At 43.1% G+C, this 19,778-nt stretch overlaps 1 protein-coding gene across 1 annotated transcript in view; it reads right to left on the bottom strand.

Moving 5' to 3' along the window:
* Positions 1-318: 318 nt before the first annotated feature.
* fras1 (Fraser extracellular matrix complex subunit 1) overlaps positions 319-19,778 on the bottom strand; it is a 562,738-nt gene continuing 543,278 nt past the window's right edge. Inside the window, exons 72-74 of the mRNA XM_078543632.1 lie at positions 7,476-7,681; positions 6,571-6,717; positions 319-2,080 (exon numbers count right to left, since the gene is read on the bottom strand). Of these exons, the coding sequence (XP_078399758.1) occupies positions 1,502-2,080; positions 6,571-6,717; positions 7,476-7,681 (932 nt within the window). The 3' untranslated portion in view covers positions 319-1,501. The remainder of the gene's footprint in view (positions 2,081-6,570; positions 6,718-7,475; positions 7,682-19,778) is intronic.

The following is a 19,778-nucleotide window of genomic DNA, read 5'->3' as shown; positions in this document are numbered from 1 at the left end:
AAGGAAATTTATGAGCAGTGATTAAAAGCAGACGACCCTCAAAGTTGAGGTTATTGCCCATTGGTGAAAGCTAAAAATCCACCCTTGTTTTCATTACTACATCGATTTATATCCATCATATAATCTGTAAGTGACCTCTTTCTGTGCCACAAAGAAAGAATGAACATGTACTGATATAGTCCCTTCCAAGCCAGCAGGATAGCCCAATGTGCTTCAGTGTCAAAATAGCTTCATATTCTGTGTTGATGCATAAATGTTAGTTGAAAAATGCTTTGGTGAAAATATATAAAAGAATTATAAAAATACAGACAGGATTCATTCACATTAAATAGAACGTTCTTTATTAGTTAAAAACTTCATGATAGGTAACATAGTAGTCAATTTACTCATATCATTAGCTCAACATACTGATGTAATGATAAAACTACAGCACCACAATTGGATTGCTCAGTTAACAACATGGACAAGTGCTCACTGAGAGGGCTGATACATACTGAAAAATAAATGTTGACAGTGTTTTGTTTCTCATAGATACATAATCAAATAATTGAAGACAGTGATGTGCTATTGGCTCCCACCAGCAGTGTCTGCTGGGGTTCTCTTGTGGATACAGTAATATTACAATTCAAATATGATTTGTCACACAGCTCCTTAAACAGTTTAACATAAACCCTGAAGTTTGCTTGTACTACTCCACTACACAGGATATAAAAGCAACAGTATATAATACAGTACATAGTAAATTGGTATTTGTTTAAAATAAATCACTTAAACTGAGATTACACTGGGGGTGCTAACGGTGTCCAAATATTTAATACCTTTCTGATTTTGGTTTGTCCAAAGTTCTGTTTACCACATGTATAAAAATGATAATTGAAAAATAACTTTTCAAGTTGAAATAAAGTCAATGAGGGCTACAATCATTCAGAAACACACAAGCTGATCGTTGCACAAGTTAACCTGGATGAACTTTGCCTCTAAATCAGAATTGCACTTAAAAAAGGATATTTACACATCTCATCCAGTTATAAACAAACTTTTATGTGAAACACATGAGTGCATGGCTGGAAACAAGGCAATAATACTCAAGTGTAATTTTAGTGGTTTGATCTTTCACAGGTATTTTTCAACAATTCAAATTATCATTCAACCCAGTTATAAAAAAAGAAAAAGCTTGAATATTTAAAAGCATGCACGATGATTGAGCTACCAGTAGAAAAATGTTAACAGAGATTATGGGCAGACAGAAAATACTTCACCAAAGGCATCTAGTTTTCAAAGGAGCTTATGAAGATATGCACCTGGTTTAACAAGTATTGTATTAATGTGGTACATGCTTGCCTAGAATGAGGTAGCTCAATTGCAAAATGGATCACACTGCACAATCACTACCACACAAACCATTTTCCCTTTTTTTACAATATTTTTTTAAAGACCACTCTCTTTCCCCACAAACCCTGTCACAAAAAATTACATATTTTGTAATAAAATTTGTCAATCATCAAACTTCTGTACCATCCTGTAAGTTATTCTGAAGCTTAATGTTGAGGTTTACCTGCTTAACCTTGACACCCTTTACCCGAATGATATCATCATTTTTATTTAATATGTTGATATTCTTCTCTGCACAGTGCTTGCCATTTAAATTCTTCTCCAGCCTATTCAATGCCTTGTTGCAAATTTCAACTTTTGTGTTCAGTGGATATTCCTCTGGGATCTCCTTGGGTAATTTCTTCTTATGTTTACATTTTCTTGCTAAAAAGCAAGCAGCAGTGAGGAACAGGAGTAGCAGCATTACAGCAGCGACAGCACCTCCTATTGATGCCTCTTTGTGTGAGGTCAATGCCATAGCTTCAGACTCCAGCCTTAAGTTCTTCATGTTGGTGCCATTCTTGACCTGATCATTCTCATTGTCATAAATCAAAGAGTCATCAAGTGTCAGCTTGCCATTCTTGTCCACCAGGTCTCGCTTTTGGCGTGGGAGTCGGTAGCTAAGTGAGCGTTGAACTCGTGGCCCAGAAAGTGATTCTGGACCAATAACGTAGATGACTTGCAAGTACCACTGATGGCCAGCTTCCACCTGATAAGAAATAACAAAGCTATAGCAATAAAAAGAAGTTTTGCCAATGGTGGTTTAAAATGTATAGGCAAGACCTGAGTAAGATCTGGCAATGGCCATCTTCAACAACCATTTCCCACTGAATTTCAATGGAATTATCATCACTGAATCCCCACTATCAACATCCTGGGAGTTACCAGTGAAACGTAACTGGACCAGCCATATAAATACTGTGGCTACAAGGACAGGTCAGAGGTTGGGAATTCTACATCAAGTAGCTCACCTCATGACTCCCCAAAGTCTGTCTACCAATGTACAAGGCACAAGTCTCCACTTGCCTGGATGAGTGCAGCTTCAGCAACACTCAAAAAAACTTGACACTATCCAAGACAAAGCAGCCTGCTTGATCAACATCCCATCCACCACCTTAAATGTTCACTCCCTCCGCCATCATCGCACAAATGGCAGCAGTATAAACAATCTGCAAGGTGCACCGCAGCAACTCACTAAGGTTCCTTCGACAGCATATTCCAAACCTGTGACCTCTACCACCTAGAAGGACAAGGGCACCACTTGCAAGTTCTTCTCCAAACCACACACCATCCTGACTTGAAAATTGATTGCTGTTCTTTCCCTGTTGACATGTCAAAAACCTGAAACTCACTTCCTAACAGCACTATGGGTGTATGTAAACCAAATTAACTACAGCAGCTCAAGAAGGCAGTTCACCACCACAAGGGCAATTAGGGATGGGCAATAAATGCCGGCCTTGCCAGCAACGCTCACATCCCAAGAATGAAGAGAATTTTTTTAAAAAAAAGTTTAAATTTGTTAAGAAGCCACATACAATATTGAAAAATTGCACTTGTAGCTAAAAATGTCACAAATAATCAATAATACACGTGATTTAAAACAAAATCTTTTTTCCCATACTATGCTGGAGGAGGTTCCTGTAGCACTGATCACATTCTGGTACTTCACTGAAGTGCCCATTATTGGCAGTGAGCTGACTATGAGAGGCATCATGCCCAATACCGCTGCTGTCCTGCTCGATAGATAGGGATCAGGAATGGGCTGCCTTTACCTCCCAATGTGAGGACAGTGAGGAAAATGTAGACATCATCATGGAGATCCAATGTGTAATTTTCCTGTCTGTATGGTTCAGCTACTCATTGAACAAACTTCAGTGATCCCTCATTGAGTGCACACCATTTGAGGTTGGTTGTGATATCCTCCTCAGCTGAAGGCTGTGGTTCACCACGATTATTTGAACAAATATAAGTGTTAATTCACTTGCTCACCCCAGCAAGCATGATTTGAAGAAGAATATCGGTGTTCAAGCCTTTTCCATTTATTTTGGAAAGACAGTGTGTTCTGGTGAGACTTTGTATATTTAAATATGCAGGCATGTTAAATTAGGGTACAACTTGTAAATGCCCATTGTCTGATCTATCAAGAAGATTTTATTCTGATCTGCTTCACAAGTCCAAGGTTCCAGCCGTATAGAGTAAATGAATTAAAGCTGTGTCAAGGGGAGCACAGCCTTGGTTTGGAGACAATTTAATAGTTTACTTACAAAGACAATCTGGAATGCGCTGGAACAAGGAAGATTCAATGTTGTTTCTCAGGTGCAATGCTACAAACTGTATTTCTCAAGATACATGTCTTGCCTCACAAATTTGATTGAATTCTTTGAGGAAGTGACAAGAAGAGTTGATGAAGGTAATGCAGTGGATGTTGTGTACATGGATTTTAGCAAGGCATTTGACAAGGTCCCACATGGCAGATTGATCAGGAAAGTAAAAGCCCGTGGGATTCAGGGTAATGTGGAAAACTGGATAAAAGGTTGGCTTTGTAACAGGAAACAAAGGGTAATGGTCATTGGATGCCCTTGCGAATGGAAAGTTGTCTCAAGTGGTGTTCCACAGGGCTCGGTGTTGGGACCCTTGCTGTTTGTGTTATATATTAACAATTTGGATGTGAACATGAGGGGCATGATTGGGAAATTTGCAGATGACACAAAGAGTAGTGGATAGTGTAGAGGGTAGCCATAATCTCCAAAACGATATAGATGGGTTGATGGAGTGGGCGGTAAAGTGGCAGATGGATTTTAACATAGAGAAGTGTGAGGTCATACATTTAGGGAGGTCAAACAGTTACAGGGATTACACAATAAATGGGAATATACTAAGAGGGGTAGATGAAGTGAGAGATCTTGGCGTACAAGTACACAGGTCCCTGAAGGCAGCAGTTCAAGTAGACAAGGTTGTACAGAAGGCATATGGAATGCTCTCCTTAATTGGCAGAGGTATAGAATATAAAAGTAAGGATATAATGTTGGAATTGTATAAAACACTGGTGAGGCCACAACTGGAGTATTGTGTGCAGTTCTGGTCACCACATTACAGGAAGGATGTAATAGCTCTGGAGAGTGCAGAGGAGGTTTACAAGAATGTTGCCAGGGTTAGAAAAGTGTAGCTACGAGGAGAGATTGGATAGGTTGGGGTTATTTTCCTTAGAATAAAGAAGGCTGAGAGGTGACTTGATTGAAGTGTACAAAATTATGAGGGGAATAGATAAAGTGGACAGGATAAAATTGTTTCCCTTGATGGAGAATTCTAGAACCAGGGTCATAGATTCAAGATAAGTGGCAGAAGGTGTAGGGGGGACATGAAGAAGAACTTTTTTACCCAGAAGGTAGTGGGTGTCTGGAATTCGCTGCCCAAGTTGGTGGTAGAGGCAGAAACTCTAAACTCTTTTAAAAAGTACCTGGATCTGCACCTAAAGTGCTGTAAGCTGCAGGGCTATGGGCCGGATGCAGGAAGGTAGGATTAGAAAGGGCACCTGGGTGTCCTCGGGCTGGCATGGACAAGATGGGCCGAATGGCCTCCTTCTGTGCTGTAACTTTTCTATTGAGCTTGTAAGTTATTGTAATTAACCTCCGAGAAGAAATGTGTGAACATCAGACTCTTAGTGCTTTCCTTTGTAACATGAATTAATTATGTCAGATTGATTGCAAATGCACCAATGATCCACTGGCTTTGAGAATGCTTTGAACCATGTCAACAGCCAGGTACATAAAGCAGATGCTCCCTACCAAGATGTCAACTGCAAATTCTCCATTATAGAATTTACAATATGGACAAATATTCTGAATGATGTGGAGGTCAGTGGCCAAGGGAAGGGTCCCAGTAGTCATGCGTCATCAATTATGGGTCAGTGGGGGAGCTAGTTCTGAAGTGATCTTGGTCTGGCAGGGGCGAGGGAATCCTGGGACGGGAAAGGCACAAAGTTTCCTCGTGGGACCTGCAGGAACACTCCGGCTCCCACAAAGAAACCTTTAAAAATTCAAACAGTAAAACCTGCCACAATCCTTCTTACCATTTAACGAAAGAGTTCCAGACTCGATAAGTCTTTATCAGTCTGGAGTTAAAATAGTGTGTGCGTCAGTAGTGTTAACACAGTCTTGGCACAAGGTTGGACTTGTATCTCATAACTTTCTCAGTGCATTGCAATTTGTGGAGGGGTGATGTAGCAGTTTGTCTGCTAGAAACACAAATATATTTACAGAAACAGAGTATAGGGAAGTTACAAAGCATATTGGGATATTTTTAAACTCCCCTTCGGGTGGAATCTTGTCCCCTTTAAGAATAACCATGAGGCGGGACCATTTCCAGGACCCGATCCTGTTCCCCAACTAAGCGGCCACCTCCAGGAGTGCTGTCCAATTAAGGATGACGGGCAGGTCCCTGAGACTTCAGGCTCTGTGAGAGGGTCAGCAGCTTGGAAGGATGGCAACCCCACTGGCAAAGATGGGCCTGACACTGTAGGAGGAGAAAATGGAAGGGTGCATCCATCTTGAGATGCATTCTGAGGTGGTCTTGCTATTATAAAAAATAAACTATGGTCATAGTTGCCAGGCCTCCCTTGTGGGGGTAAGTATAGGAGGCCTTGCCAGCTGCCTCCAAGAACCTGCTGGGCTTTGGCCTCAGCTGGGGGGCTTGTCCGGGAGGCAACCTAATCTGCCCACAATTGGGCACTTAATTATTCCAACTGACTACCTGCCGCTGCCAGACAGGTAGCCATTGCTGGTGGTGACATGCCTGCGGCAAGATTGTACGGAAGCAGGAACGCATCTGGCCACTGACCCAACACCCTCATTTCAGATTTTCCTCCCAGTCCTGTCTTCAAGCTTGCCTCTGTGGAACCAGGAAGTTTCCGCCTTATGTGTGCACATGAGCGCTATATTTTGTTAAAGGAATTAATGCCAATGTCCATCTTGACACAAAATGTAATTACTTCGAAATTAAAGGTAATTGTCCAATCCAAATCATTGTTTGCTTTTGCTTAAATCTTGCTCTGACAGTAACTACTGCGCAAGTGGATCACACAACCACTTCAGGGTTGTCCCATATATGAGGAATTGGGCAGGGCAATGCACCCATATTTATGCTACTAGAAAACTGCCATTGTAATGTCCCTAACAATGTAAATTGAATGAGCAGACAAACCTTGTAAAGAGCATCAACCTTCATTGTGAAACCATCCACTCCAGGCACATTCCTCATTGTGTGAAACTCTGGTGCATCAGATGCAAACTGAGCATCAAATGGTACATCATGAAAATACTGGTCAGTTACTTCTGGCTGGTTCCGATCCTTTAAAAGAGCAAATATTAATATTCAACAAAACCAGCATACAGGAGGCAATCTATAATAGGCAAACACAGTCTGTAATTAGACTGTGTAATTATTACCAAATCATGGGTAGTAATCAAGAAGAATCTTATAACAGGATTGCACAAGTTATAGTGGTTTTCCAAGCTCATAATAGGGTTGCATAATCATTATTAAATCAAAGGTAATTTTCAGGAGCCTGTCTATAACAGGACAGCATGTTTAGAAATGAAAAAATGTGGCAGACTGAGTGGAAGACTGAAAGGTAGAATATGGACTTATTGGGAAAATATTCCTCTTTCATACAATTGTGGAAGCAACATTCCAGGTCTATAGAGAATTTATAAGAGGACCCAGAGACAGGCTGAAGATTATATATCATCTCCATACCACACAGGATGATCTAAATGTTCTGGAGTTTTGAAATTCGAGATGGCAGCGACCAGAGTGCAACTGCAGGCCTTGGATTTCCTCCCACATGTTCTGGCGCAAGGCCCAGCAGAGGTATGATTCTCAGTAATCAAAGCACCTCAGGGGCAAAGTCTAATTAACTTTTAGCTTGTTTATTGTCTTCAGTAGTATAAATGGTGAAATATTCAACTATGGCACAGATGACAGCTGATCATTTTTATACACATTTTGTCAGCTAACTTCATACTATAAGACTACCAACATATCATAGTTTGAAAATGGGAGAAGTTCCCTCCATAAAATTTTGATAAGCAAATTTTTAAACGTACCAAAAGGAGGAATCTATGTTTCAGGTGTTTGTTGGGTTGGATGCAGCCATACTGTGGACCCTCATTATAAATAGTTCCAGTGGGATCAAAGAAGGGGACATAGCCATCTTTTCCGGTGCAGAGATACACCTTCTCTAATTGTAGCCTGTAGGCAGAGTTGAGGTTTTGCTCAGGATTCCAAAGCACACGTCCATACAGTCTCTGACCTATTAAAACAAGAAGGTATGAGAATCATCATAGCCTGGGCAATGTTTCATCATGTGAATATGACACATGTTCTATGGTAATTGATCACGTCTTGCTATACATAAGCACACTCTAAGATCACCATGGGCAGAATTTTATGTTTGGCGTGCGGGCGTATGCCCGAGCGTAATATGACATGTGTCCTGACATCATCGCGCACTCACGCGATATTTCGTTCAGCGGGCGTGTGCCGGAGTCGGCTACGCGCCCGCCGATAATTGAAAGACCTATTAAGGCCATTAACAAGCTAATTAAAATCAAATTAACGCTGCCCGTCCAACCTTATGGTTGGCGGGCAGGCGAAAAGGCCAAGCAGCCTTTACATTTTTTCGGAAACCTCATCCACGGGCGGGATGAGGTTTCCTAAAGCAAATAAACATTAACTAAAAACTTTATTTTTTTTATTAAAAACATGTCCCAGTTCATGTAACAGAGTCACATGAGGGGAAATGTTTTTCAAAATTTTACTGTCTTTATTAATTTTTTTAAAAAGCACTTCAATCTCACTGAGGCAGCTCCGTGCCTCAAAGAGATTGAAGCGCTCTTTTGCATGCATGCGTGAACTGCGCGCCAGGCCCGCTCTCCCTCCTCCCCCCACCCACACAGGCAGCACTTGATGCTGCCGCTCACGATCCACACAGGGTGGGCCTTAACTGGCTCACCCGCGTGAAATCGCAGAGCGGAGCCCATTGCAGGCGGCGTTCGGTCTCCCAACCGTCCCCCCCGAGCCTGCTCGACAAGGGAAAGATTCTGGCCCATGTGTTCATATCTCTTCAGGTGGAAAAATTATTTGATAATGCATAGGTCTCTCAATTACTTCTAATTATTCTTCTACTTGTATCATTTTGACTGAAAGGCAGGCGCAAAGTTAAAGAGGACAATCTGAAAATGGGCTGAGCAAGAATCAGTGTTTTTTTTTAACCCCGGTGCCAAGACAGTGTAAAGCAAAGGGCTTTAATTATGGACACTGCTGTGTAATCTTAAACAGAACTTTTAAATAGTATGGTTCAGCGCTGCCCCTCAAATTCTGCTATGTTAGGAGTCAGAAGAAGAAAAAATAATGAAAGACTGCAGTGAGTTGAATGACTTCTAAAAATAAAACTGTGGTGATTTATTTGTTTTTTTTGTAGTCAAAAATTAATCTCATGCTTTCTTTTGGAATCTTGAGAAAAGCTTTGAGTGTTCCAAACAGCTCTAGCGGTTGAACACTTACAGCAAAAACACCGAGAGCCAGGACTGCTGGTTAATTTAAGTTATGGAAAGTTTGCTAGCTCTCAGCTGGACCATTGGATAGAAAGCCATGCTGGATACAAGGTATTCTTTCCAAGGAAAGGAGTCTTGCTGGCAGGCCAGAATTGAATCCCATGCCTTGATGTTGGGCAGTGACAATAGTTATGGATTAGCCAACAGTTCAGAGAATCCAACTGCCTCAGGGGAGGGTGAACATGTGAAACTGAGCAACCTCCAACTGGAGACATTGTGGAAAAGTGACACACAGAAAAAAAGAGAAGAAACACAGTGGCCTGGATTTTCCCAATGATGGAGAGCCTTTCCATTGGTGCGAAAATGGCAGAAGAGGCCCGAATCTGGAAGCCCTGCCTCAGAACACAGCACCTACCGTTTTTGCAGGAGTGGGAATGGGCCGGGGCCAGGGTTTGCTCATGCATATTTTGTATGGTGGTAACTGCCCATAGAAATCAGCAGCTGTCTCCACTCATGTGATTTTGCTATGAGAGGTGGTGAAACCCGACATGCACAGATTAGACCTGGTAGGCGTAGTCTGAACTTTGTGGATTTGTTTGGATAGCGAGGGTACCCTTTTGGAGAGGTAAGGTACCCCTTTGGATATGATCCCGGGATTCCTTTGGGGGAGGTCAGATGCCCTTTGGAAATGTTAAAATTAGACAGGAATGTGTGCAAAGAGTGCATAAACTCATTGGAACTGTCAAAAACAACTGTCAAAGTGTCAAGATGAGCTGTCAAAGGGGGCAATCAAGCTGTCAAGGCATTAAAATTCCTGCCCTTTAAATCTTTGAAAGAAAACTCTCTGGAGTGTTAAAAAAATTTGCTTGCTATTTCACCCTGTCTGTTGACATAAGCCTTAGGGTTATCATTATTGGATTAGTGCTACATGGCTGATTTTACAACAGTCCATTATCACAGTAGGGTGCCTGCCATTTCACAGTTTGACTGCCAGATCCAAGTGATTATGGGCTCTTTGATGTGGGACTATGAATTCCAATGCTTGCTTTTACAAGGGACTATGCAATTGAATGAAATATTTAATATTTAAGGGATGATATAGTTGAAGGAATGTAAATATAGTACATGGGTTTTTTAAAAAATAAAGTCTGCAATAGTCACTTGTAACTTTATTTTGTTTACTGAAATTGGTTTGTAACATTAGAATGGATTTTCGCTTCCTGGTTGGGAGAGCAGAGTTGGGACATTTCCCGGCTCTGCCAACCTGATGTTACAAACCAATTTCAGTATCCTCTTGCTACTCATCTGGAAAGAGAGTAATTTCAATCACTGATATACAAGTTTTTAAAAAAAAGAAAACCACAAATGACAATTTGTAAGTGCACCTCATTCCATATTACTTGAGGCACAAGAAGGCTAGATACGAACTTAATGCTAGAAAATGTGCTGAGCTACTTGTTAAGAGTTACCTCTTGCACTGGAACAAGATCTCAGACCAGCCACAGAACTCTCACTCCCCAAGAAATGGCATGCGCCTTTTCTAGTCAATTAACTAGGGAATTTGCAGTGACCCACTGGGCAAACAGAATACTCTCTTTATCACTGTATTTCAGCAACTGATTGTATTATATGCTCAATGTAATCTTCCTTGATTTTGGAGAATATTCACATCAATATGACTTTGGTAAAGAACTGCCAAATATATTTATGAAACAGGAAGTGATAGGTGAACAGTAGCAGCAACACATTTTAGATTCACAGTATTTACAGGCTTACTAATTTCTTCTTGGAAGATGGAAAACAACAGTCACCTCTCCTGTGATGAACTACAATGCAATCTGAACCTGGTACAAGTGTCACTGAACATTAACATTCTGTGATGGTTCATTGTTAAAAGTCCACAGGGTTGGTTTGGTCTATCAATCTTTCTGTACTGGCTTCTGGTGATAGGCTAAGATAGAAGGGAGATTTTGAAGCCTCTTGCCTGGCATATAATGGGGCAAAAACACTCAAAAAATGGTTTGGTATGATTTTCTACCCTGTTCCTGCCAATGGTGGGTGGTGCTATATACCAAATGATCTTTGTTTGGTTGGTGACAGGGTTGACTCACCTGGTGGCTGGTTTTTTATAAATTTGCAAATAAGGGTCCTTTGATGTAAGTAGGTCTTTAAATGCCATGTTAGAACAGCACGGGGCAGAACACTCTAAAATTTCAGCTGGTGACCCAGCCGAAGAGGAACCCAGAAAATAGGCTTTAATTCATTTTTATGGGACAGAGAGGAGCAGGAATGCTCTACAGGCTTGGCAAAACAACCTGAGACACTGTAGTGCTGGTTCCATCCTTCCTCTAAGACCAGAATCCCATGCATCCCACTACCCCCTGAACTTTTGCCAGGTCTGGATGCCAACCAGGTCAAACTATTGTGGCGACCTGGAACCAGTGCACTTGTTTGCTGACTGCCGTATACTATCCATATGTTACTGAGACCCAGCTTTGAAAACAGGCAGAGTGGGCGGAATTAATGTTTCTGACGGGGGTCTTGCCCACCAGTTGGAGAACCAGTGGGAGCCCTGCGTCCCCTCCACTGGGAGAGACCCGCTGGTATTAGGTGCCCATTAGGCGCTTTAGTGGTCAGCATTAGGTCTTCCCCAGGATTAAGGATCCTGGGTGTTTAAATCCTGTCCCTTGAGAGCTGCTAGCCAATCATAGCGTGGCAGCTCTTCATTGCCTTCAACACCACTGGAAAGCGGTAGCAGCTGCCAGCAATGTACCTACCAGAGCTCCAGGATCCATGAGAGACTCCAGGCCAAAGGAGAATGTAGTAGGTTGTCGGGGTGATGGTGCAGACCTAAGGAAAGGGTGTGTCCCTTGATCAGGCATTGAGTGCCTTTAAATGAGGGACCACCCCACCACCACCACTGCCCTCCCCACCTCCATCCCATGGTAGCTCATTTTCGGATTCCCTGTGTGGCAACTCAGCCACCCACTTAAGGGCCACAACTGACGTTCGGGCAGGAAGGCCCTCCATGAGCCTTCCCGCCTTGGACTTGATTGGGTGGAGGAACGAAGGCAGCAGGGTCCCCACACATCCTTTCATCCAATCAAATGCATCCCCCGTCTCCAAACTTGCCTTAGTCGGGGGGGGTGGGAGGGGGGGCAAATTATGCCCAGTGTTTCACTGAGACAACTGGGCCACCAGCTGGCCCCACAGCCTAACTGTCCAAACAATGCTGGAGTCTGAGGGGGTGTGGGGTGGGCAAGTGTGGCTGGTGGGGGAGAGGGACTACCCCATTCTTTCAGTAATTTTAAGTGTGCATCCTCAAAGCTCAAAAGCAGCAGCTAAACAAACGAAGATTTAAGGAAAATCCACCAGATGGTTATATTTGAATTGAATGACGTGACCCCTCTCTTGGGTATTTGTTGCAGTTTGCTCTGGGACCTTTAAGCTGGGCCTGTTCTGTGGGTGAATGTGACTTTATTTTTAGTTTTCCTTCTACCTCTGGTATTTTATCCTCTCTCTACCATGAAAACGGATACAAGTCGTTGTTTAATAAAATCTGCCAGCATTTTGCTGTCTATTACATTGTCAGCTGCATCTGTCTTTACCAGACCCATATCTTTCTTAGACACTCTCTTATTGTTGATAAATCTATTAACACTTTTTTACTATTAGCCTTTATATTATATGCAAGTTCTTTTGTGTTCCTTTGAACAGCTTTCAATATTTTCTTTGTACTCCTCAGCTGATTTCTATATTTTTCTCAGTTCATTGGATGACCCGAGAGAGTGTCTCTCTTCCTGTGAGACACATAGGGCTAGAAATTGGTCCACATCGTTCGTTTTTTTGGGGCAAGGTGGGGTGGCGGGTTCATGTTTCTGACCTGACACCTGTTGCCGGAGAGGTAGGTAGCACGCAGATTTGATGCTGCCCCCTAATTGTACCATTAGTCTGAGAGGGGCCTGTGCTGCTGTCTACCTCAGTGCTCAACAGAGGGATGAGCAGCGTGTGCCGATAGTGATACAGCCAGCCTGCTCTTCCTAAAGGGCTGTCTGCTCCTTATAAAGAGAAGCTGCACTGAATCACAGGAGGCTCTTGTTGAATGTCATTGTTGCAATTCTGAAGAAAGAAAATGGGTCAGAGAAAGGGCTCCCAGGTTCACAGTTGTGGCACTGGAGGCCTCAGTCATGGAGGTGAACAGAGAGAAGGACCATGATTCTTCAGGGGGGAGAGGGGGTTGGTCACCAGAAGGTCCTCTAGGACAACCCTCAGAAAGGACTGGGAACTGATAACAGTGGCACAGGATGGCTAATGACCTTACATGCCTGATCAAGGTCAGTGCTTACATCATCTCATGACATCTCCTACCCACTGTAACACCAACCTCTCATGTTTCTCAATGTATCAAAAGAACATAAGAAATTGGAGCTGGATTATGCCATTTGGCCCTTTGAGTCTGCTCTGCCATACGTACGAACATACGAATTAGGGGCAGGCGTAGGCCATTCGGCCCCTCAAGCCTGCTCTGCCATTCAATAAGATGATGGCTGATCTAATGTTAACTCAACTTCACATTCCTGCCTACACCCGATAACCTTTCACCCCATGCTTATCAAGAATCTAACTACCTCTGCCTTAATGGTGTTCAAAGACTCTGCCTCAGCAACCTTTTGAGAAAGAGAATTCCATCTCTCAACCCTCAGAAAAAATGTTTTTCCTTATCGCTGGCTTAAATGGGTGATGCCTTATTCTTAAACAGTGGTCCCTAGTTCTAGATTCTCCACATCCACCCGGTCAAGACTCCTCAGGATCTTATATGTTTCAATCAAGTCGCCTTTACTCTTCTAAACTCCAGTGGATATAAGCCTAGTCTATCCAACCTTTCCTCATTAGACAACCCACCCATTCCAGGTATTAGTGTAGTAAACATTCTGAACTGCTTCCAATGCCTTTACATCTTTCCTTAAATAAGGAGACCAATACTGTACACCTTACTCCAGTTGTGGCCTCACCAGTGCCCTGCAAAACTGAAGTATAAGCTCCCTACTCTTGTATTCAATTCCTCTCACAGTAAACTATAACATTCTATTAGCTTTGACAATTACTTGCTGTACCTGCATAGTAGCCTTTTGCAATTCATGCATTAGGACACCCTCTGCATCTCAGAGTCCTGCAATCTCTCACCATTTAAATAATATACTTCTTTTTATTCATCCTGCCAAAATGGACAATCTCACATTTTCCCACATTATACTCCATTTGCCAGGTCTTTGCCTACTCACTTAACCTACCTATATCCTTTTGTAGCCTCCTTATGTCCTCCTCGCAACTTACTTTCCTACCTATCTTTGTGCCATCAGCAATTTAGCAACCATACCTTCAGTCTCTTCATCCAAATCATTTATATAAATTGTAAAGAGTTGAGGCCCCAGCACTGATCCATGTTGCACACCACTCGTTTCATCCCGCCAACCGGAAAGTGACCTATTTATGCCTACTGTCTGTTTCCTGTTGGATACCCAATCTTCTATCCATGCTGTTATGATATCCCTTGCATGATGAGCTTTTATTTTCCGCAATAACCTTTGATGAGGCACCTTATAAAATTCCTTCTGGAAATCTAAGTACAGTACATCCACCTTTATCCACAGCACCTGTTACTTCTTCAAAGAATTTCAATAAATTGGTTAAACATGATTTCCCTTTCACAAAACCATGTTGACTCTGCCTGATTACCTTGAATTTATCTAAGTGCCCTGTTATAACGTCTCTAATAATAGCTTCTAACATTTTCCCTATTGTAGATGTTAAGCTAACTGGCTTATAGTTTCCTACTTTCTGTTTCCCTCCCTTTTTGAATAAAGGAATTACATTAGCTATTTTCCAATCTAATGGAAACTTCCTCGAACCTAGTGAATTTTGGAAAATTAAAACCAACACACCAACTATCTCACTATCTTTGTTTAAGACCCTAGGATGAAATCCATCAGGACCCGGGGACTTGTCAACATGCAACGAGATCACGGCTGATCTTCTACCTCAACTCCACTTTCCCAGATTATTCCCATATCCCTTAATTCCCTTAGCACCCAAAAATCTATTGACCTCTGTCTTGAATATACTAGCCACACCCCCATCACTCACCCATCAGCACTCCCTGGCACCCAGGACTCATGCCTAACATCCAGATACTCCACCTCATCCTCACACACTCACCAATGATGACATCCTCACACCTAGCTCCTGCCAATCCACATACCTCCAGCTATTCAGCTATGGCAGGCACATCACTCAAACAGTGCACTGCAATCACTGACCTTTTGTTCTTTTGCTTACAGGTCCAGGTAGCACACAATAGAAGGGAGCAAAGCAGAACTGGTGAGCTGCAAGTATATCAGCATTTCATGAGCCCTATGGAGAAGATGGCTCTCTGCATCACGGGACTGGCTGCAACAGAACTTGTGACATCTGGTATTGCTGAGAACATTGAGGTTGAAGGTACATTCCTGCCTTATGCCTTTGTCAACTCCCAGCTTACCCTTGTCCTGTTATCTGGCATGATGGGCAAGCTGCAGATGATGTGACCACATGGACCTCTTGCTTCCCATCGAAACAATAACCTTCCCTGACCCCTTTTGAGTTCCTGCTTTCAGGTACCCAAGGACTGCCTGCACAGCTATAACCCACTCAGCAGCAGGAGAGGGAGCAACAGTATAGCACTGATGAAGAAGCCCTGTCATTTGATCAGGCACTCGCAGCCACCAGCTCAGATACTGGCATTGCATGTACCTTGGAGGATAACATAAAGTTGGATCAGTATGTGGTGAGTCACCAAGCATGAGGAGCTGCATCTGGGCCAGCAGGAAAGGTGCCACTGTGGGACCCACTTGGAGGACCTTTGGCTTCCATTGTATCATCTCCAGTGTTGCTACGGATCCAAATTTTGCGGCCACGCACATACACATTCTCCTTTCTCAGGGAGCAATGAATACATCATGGCTTCAGGGAATCTGGAAAGCTAAAATGACTTCAAGTGAATTGTAGTCCAGCGAGGGAAGGTTGCAGGGATGGTGTCGTGGAGCTGCTGATACCGAATACTAATTCTGTATGGACTTGGAACCAAGGCAACTCAGATTCAAATGAGCACACTGTTCTTCTTTGGGAAGGGTGGAGAAGGGTTCTTTTGGAGCTGGAAGGGTGTTTTTGGAGCAAAGTTATCAGTAAGCTTTTACTTTTTTTTAAATGTTCCTTTTCTCATATATTTCACTTTTTGGAATTCATAATGGGCTGAGTGCATATCATGGCAACTCTATATTGGAGAATTATGTGTTGGAATGGACCTGTACAGAACGTTTTGCTGGAATGTGACAGTGGAAAAAAGTTCTCCAAGCACGATAGTTGTTAGCTGTAGCTCAGTGTGTAGCCAGCACGCCCCCGAGTCAGAAGATCATGGGTTGAAGTCCCACTCTAGACACTTGAGCACATAATCCAGGCTAATACTTCAGTGTAGTACTGAGGGAGTGCAGCACTTTCAGTGGAGCTGTCTCTGAGATGAAATATTAAATTGAGACCCCATCTGTCCTCACAGCTGGACAGAAAATATCCCAAGACACTATTTTGAAGAAGGGCAGGAGGCTTCCTTGCTCGTATTTATTCCTCAACCAACATCTAAAAACAGATTATCTTGTGTTTATGGGAGCTTATTGTGCACTAATTGGCTGCTGCTTTTTGAATATGCTACATGCAAAAAAAAAGCGTATTTAGCTGTAAAGTGTTTTGTGCCTTCTTGTGATCATGAAATCTGGAGAAGGATCAAGTCCTTTTTTATAATAAAAGTTGAATTTTGTTTCTTATTCATCCATGGGATGTGGGCATCACTGGCTAGCCCAGCATTTATTGCCCATCCCTAATTGCCCTTATTCATTTTTTTTTAAAAGAGTGAACCACATTGCTGTGGGTCTGGAGTCACATGTAGGCCAGACCAGGTAAGGATAGCAGATTTCCTTCTCTAAAGGACATGAGTGAACCAGATGGGTTTTTCCAACAATCGACAATGGTTTCATGGTCACAATTAGACTTTTAATTCCAGGTATTTAGTGAATTCAAATTGCACCATCTGCCATGGTGCGATTTGAACCCAGATCCCCAGAGCATTACCCTGGGTCTCTGGATTACCAGTCCAGTGACAATACCACGATGCCATCACCTCCTCCAAAATAACCAATTAGAAAGGAATAAAGCTCACAGGAAGAGAACGTTCACAAAGGCAGCACTCAAGATATATCATGGCTGATGTTTATGGCAGATTTTATTCTAAGGTTACTGAGAACTTTATGAACATTTCCCATTGCAGTATTCGGACATTACCATATAGTAAAAAGGCAGCTGAATGACCTCAGTAGTTACTCTATGAACCCACCTCCTATCATGGTTGTAGGAGCTCTTATTCTCTACCCGACTATTGTCTTGACACCATCAATTATCATAAATGCAGTATTTTACTTCTCCATTCATTTTATGTTGTGATATGCACAATTGGGCAGATTTTGAATGATTAAGGCAATTGAAATGAGTGCTGGTCAGGATACCATAGGCCTCCAACCCCTAGTTTTCTGTTATTTTATATTAATGGGCAGAATTAAAGAGCTGCAGACAAATAATTTTCCAGCCAGCTCTCCGGGCAAGGTGTGGCCCTCGCTGGGAGTGCCCTATCAGAGAATCAGCTCTCATATTGAAAGCTTCCTCCTGTGTTCCAATGTGCTGATATCAACACTTAGCCATTACTGCTAAGCTCCATTCCTTTCCACAACCTAATCCTCATTTCTATTCTTGACTCAAATGACAGAAATAGAATAAAATCTATTTTTAACAAATGAAAAATGAGAGTTTTTTGCCTTAGGCAAAATATTGAAGAATTATTGCTTTCTGAAAATTATTTCATACAAATTCGCAAAATGGAGGAAATGATTCCCTTGGCACAGGATTGGCAGAGGGGAGGATAATTTTGACTTTGTGGAAACAGGTCCCGTACTGTAAGAGAAGTGATGTTGGATCAGACGCCCATTATGCATCTTTTCCGACATCATGGGCAGGAGTTTCCGCTCGGCACGCCCGACACGCCTGAGCGTGAAATAGTGCGCTATGACGTTGGGTGAGCGTCCCAACTTCATCACGCACTCGCATGATATTTCGGTTGGCAGGCGCATGCGAGAGTCGGCAGTGTGCCCACCGACAATTAAGAGGCCAATAAGGCCATTAATCAATAAATTAACTGCTATTTTTTGCTGTCCATCTAATGTTATGATTGGCGGGCAGGCGAATTGGCCAGGTGGCCTTTGGATTTTTGAGGAATCCAAGGGTGGGATGAGGATTCCGATAATAATTTAAAAAATAAATAAAAATGTTTGGGCAGAATTTTTATCATCAACATGTTTAGGTGAGTGATTTTTATGGGTGCAAATTTTTTCCATGATTTTAAAATCTTTATATAAGGGTTTAAAATTCTTCAGCTCTCTGAGGCAGCTCCCTGCCTTCGGGGAGATTTCATTGCGCGCTCCCCTGCGCCTGCGCTGACTGCAGCGCTTTCCCTCCTTCTGCCCCCACCCCGGCAGTACTGAGCCTTTCAGTGTGCGTTTCACACAGGCTAGCCGTTAATTGGCAAGCCAGCATGAAATCATAGGGATTGGGGGCCGATCGTGGATGGCGGGCCATTTCCTGGCTGCTCCTGGGCCTGCCGGCTGCTCCTGGGCCCGCCCGCTGCTCCCGCCCACGATCTCAAAATCCTGCCCTGTATGAAATTAAGTTGCACACACGTGGCTGAATTTTACGTGCCCCCAATGGGCATGTTTCCCGTGGAAGTGTCACGTACAATAGGGTGGCCGACCACCCCTGAGCCCATTCCCTTAATATGGGGGGTGCCCAAATCAGCAGCCCGCCTGCCATATTAAAATGAGCAATTGTTACCAAGCCTATTGACCCAAATAATATGCTACCCATGCCATAATGCATTTGGTGCGGGCAGCAGAACAGGAGTGGGAAGCCTGATTTTTAACCTGAAATGGTCAAAGGGCGGGAAGGAAGGGAGGGATCGCTCTTCAGGGGTTGCCCTTTGCCATTCACAGAGAAGCCCCCTTTCCTTCTTACCCACTCCCCCCTCTCTTAAGCTTAACCCCTCCCCACCACTGCCCACCTCCCTAACGATCCCAAACCCTCCTGGCCCAAGAACCCGGACTTACGTACTCCGGGGATCCTAGACCTTGGGCTCCATTCCAAACCTCTAGTCCCGGCAGCTGCCACTGATGCCTTCTGGCACTGCCAGGACTAATGGAGCTGCCAGCCAATCCGATTGGCCAGCAACTCCGGAGGGCGGGCCCCTGAGGCGCGGAAGTCCCATTCAGCCCTTGTTAATGAGTCCCGAAGCACTTTATTGCTGCAGGTCTGGTTGGTGTGGAGCTTATTGGCTCCACCCCGATGTGGTTTCTGGGAGAGGGGGCGTGCCATCCGCACCCCCGTAAAATTCAGCCTGTGGCGTTTAACATATCTAGAAATGAGATTTGCATGAGTTATTTTTAAGTTTGTCAGGATAGTGAGATGATGACAGTTGATTGACAGATGTAGGTGGCCACGTCCATTAAAAATAAAGCAGTAAAAGCAATGTCTGAAAAAAATTTATAACACACTGAACTCTTACACAGGGAGGTGGAGAGAGTAATCCTGATCTTGTCTAAAGCAGGTGCTAGAAAATCAGTGTGGAAGTGAATGGAAACAAAGATCAGGAGAGATGTAAAACAGGCATCTGAATTGCTTCAGCAGATTTTATACCATCACACAAAGCCAAAATCCCACCACCAGCTG

Source organism: Cetorhinus maximus, chromosome 1 (assembly GCF_964194155.1).
Source record: "Cetorhinus maximus chromosome 1, sCetMax3.hap1.1, whole genome shotgun sequence".
Taxonomy (NCBI): domain Eukaryota; kingdom Metazoa; phylum Chordata; class Chondrichthyes; order Lamniformes; family Cetorhinidae; genus Cetorhinus; species Cetorhinus maximus.
This window is presented reverse-complemented; position numbering and strand designations above follow the sequence as displayed.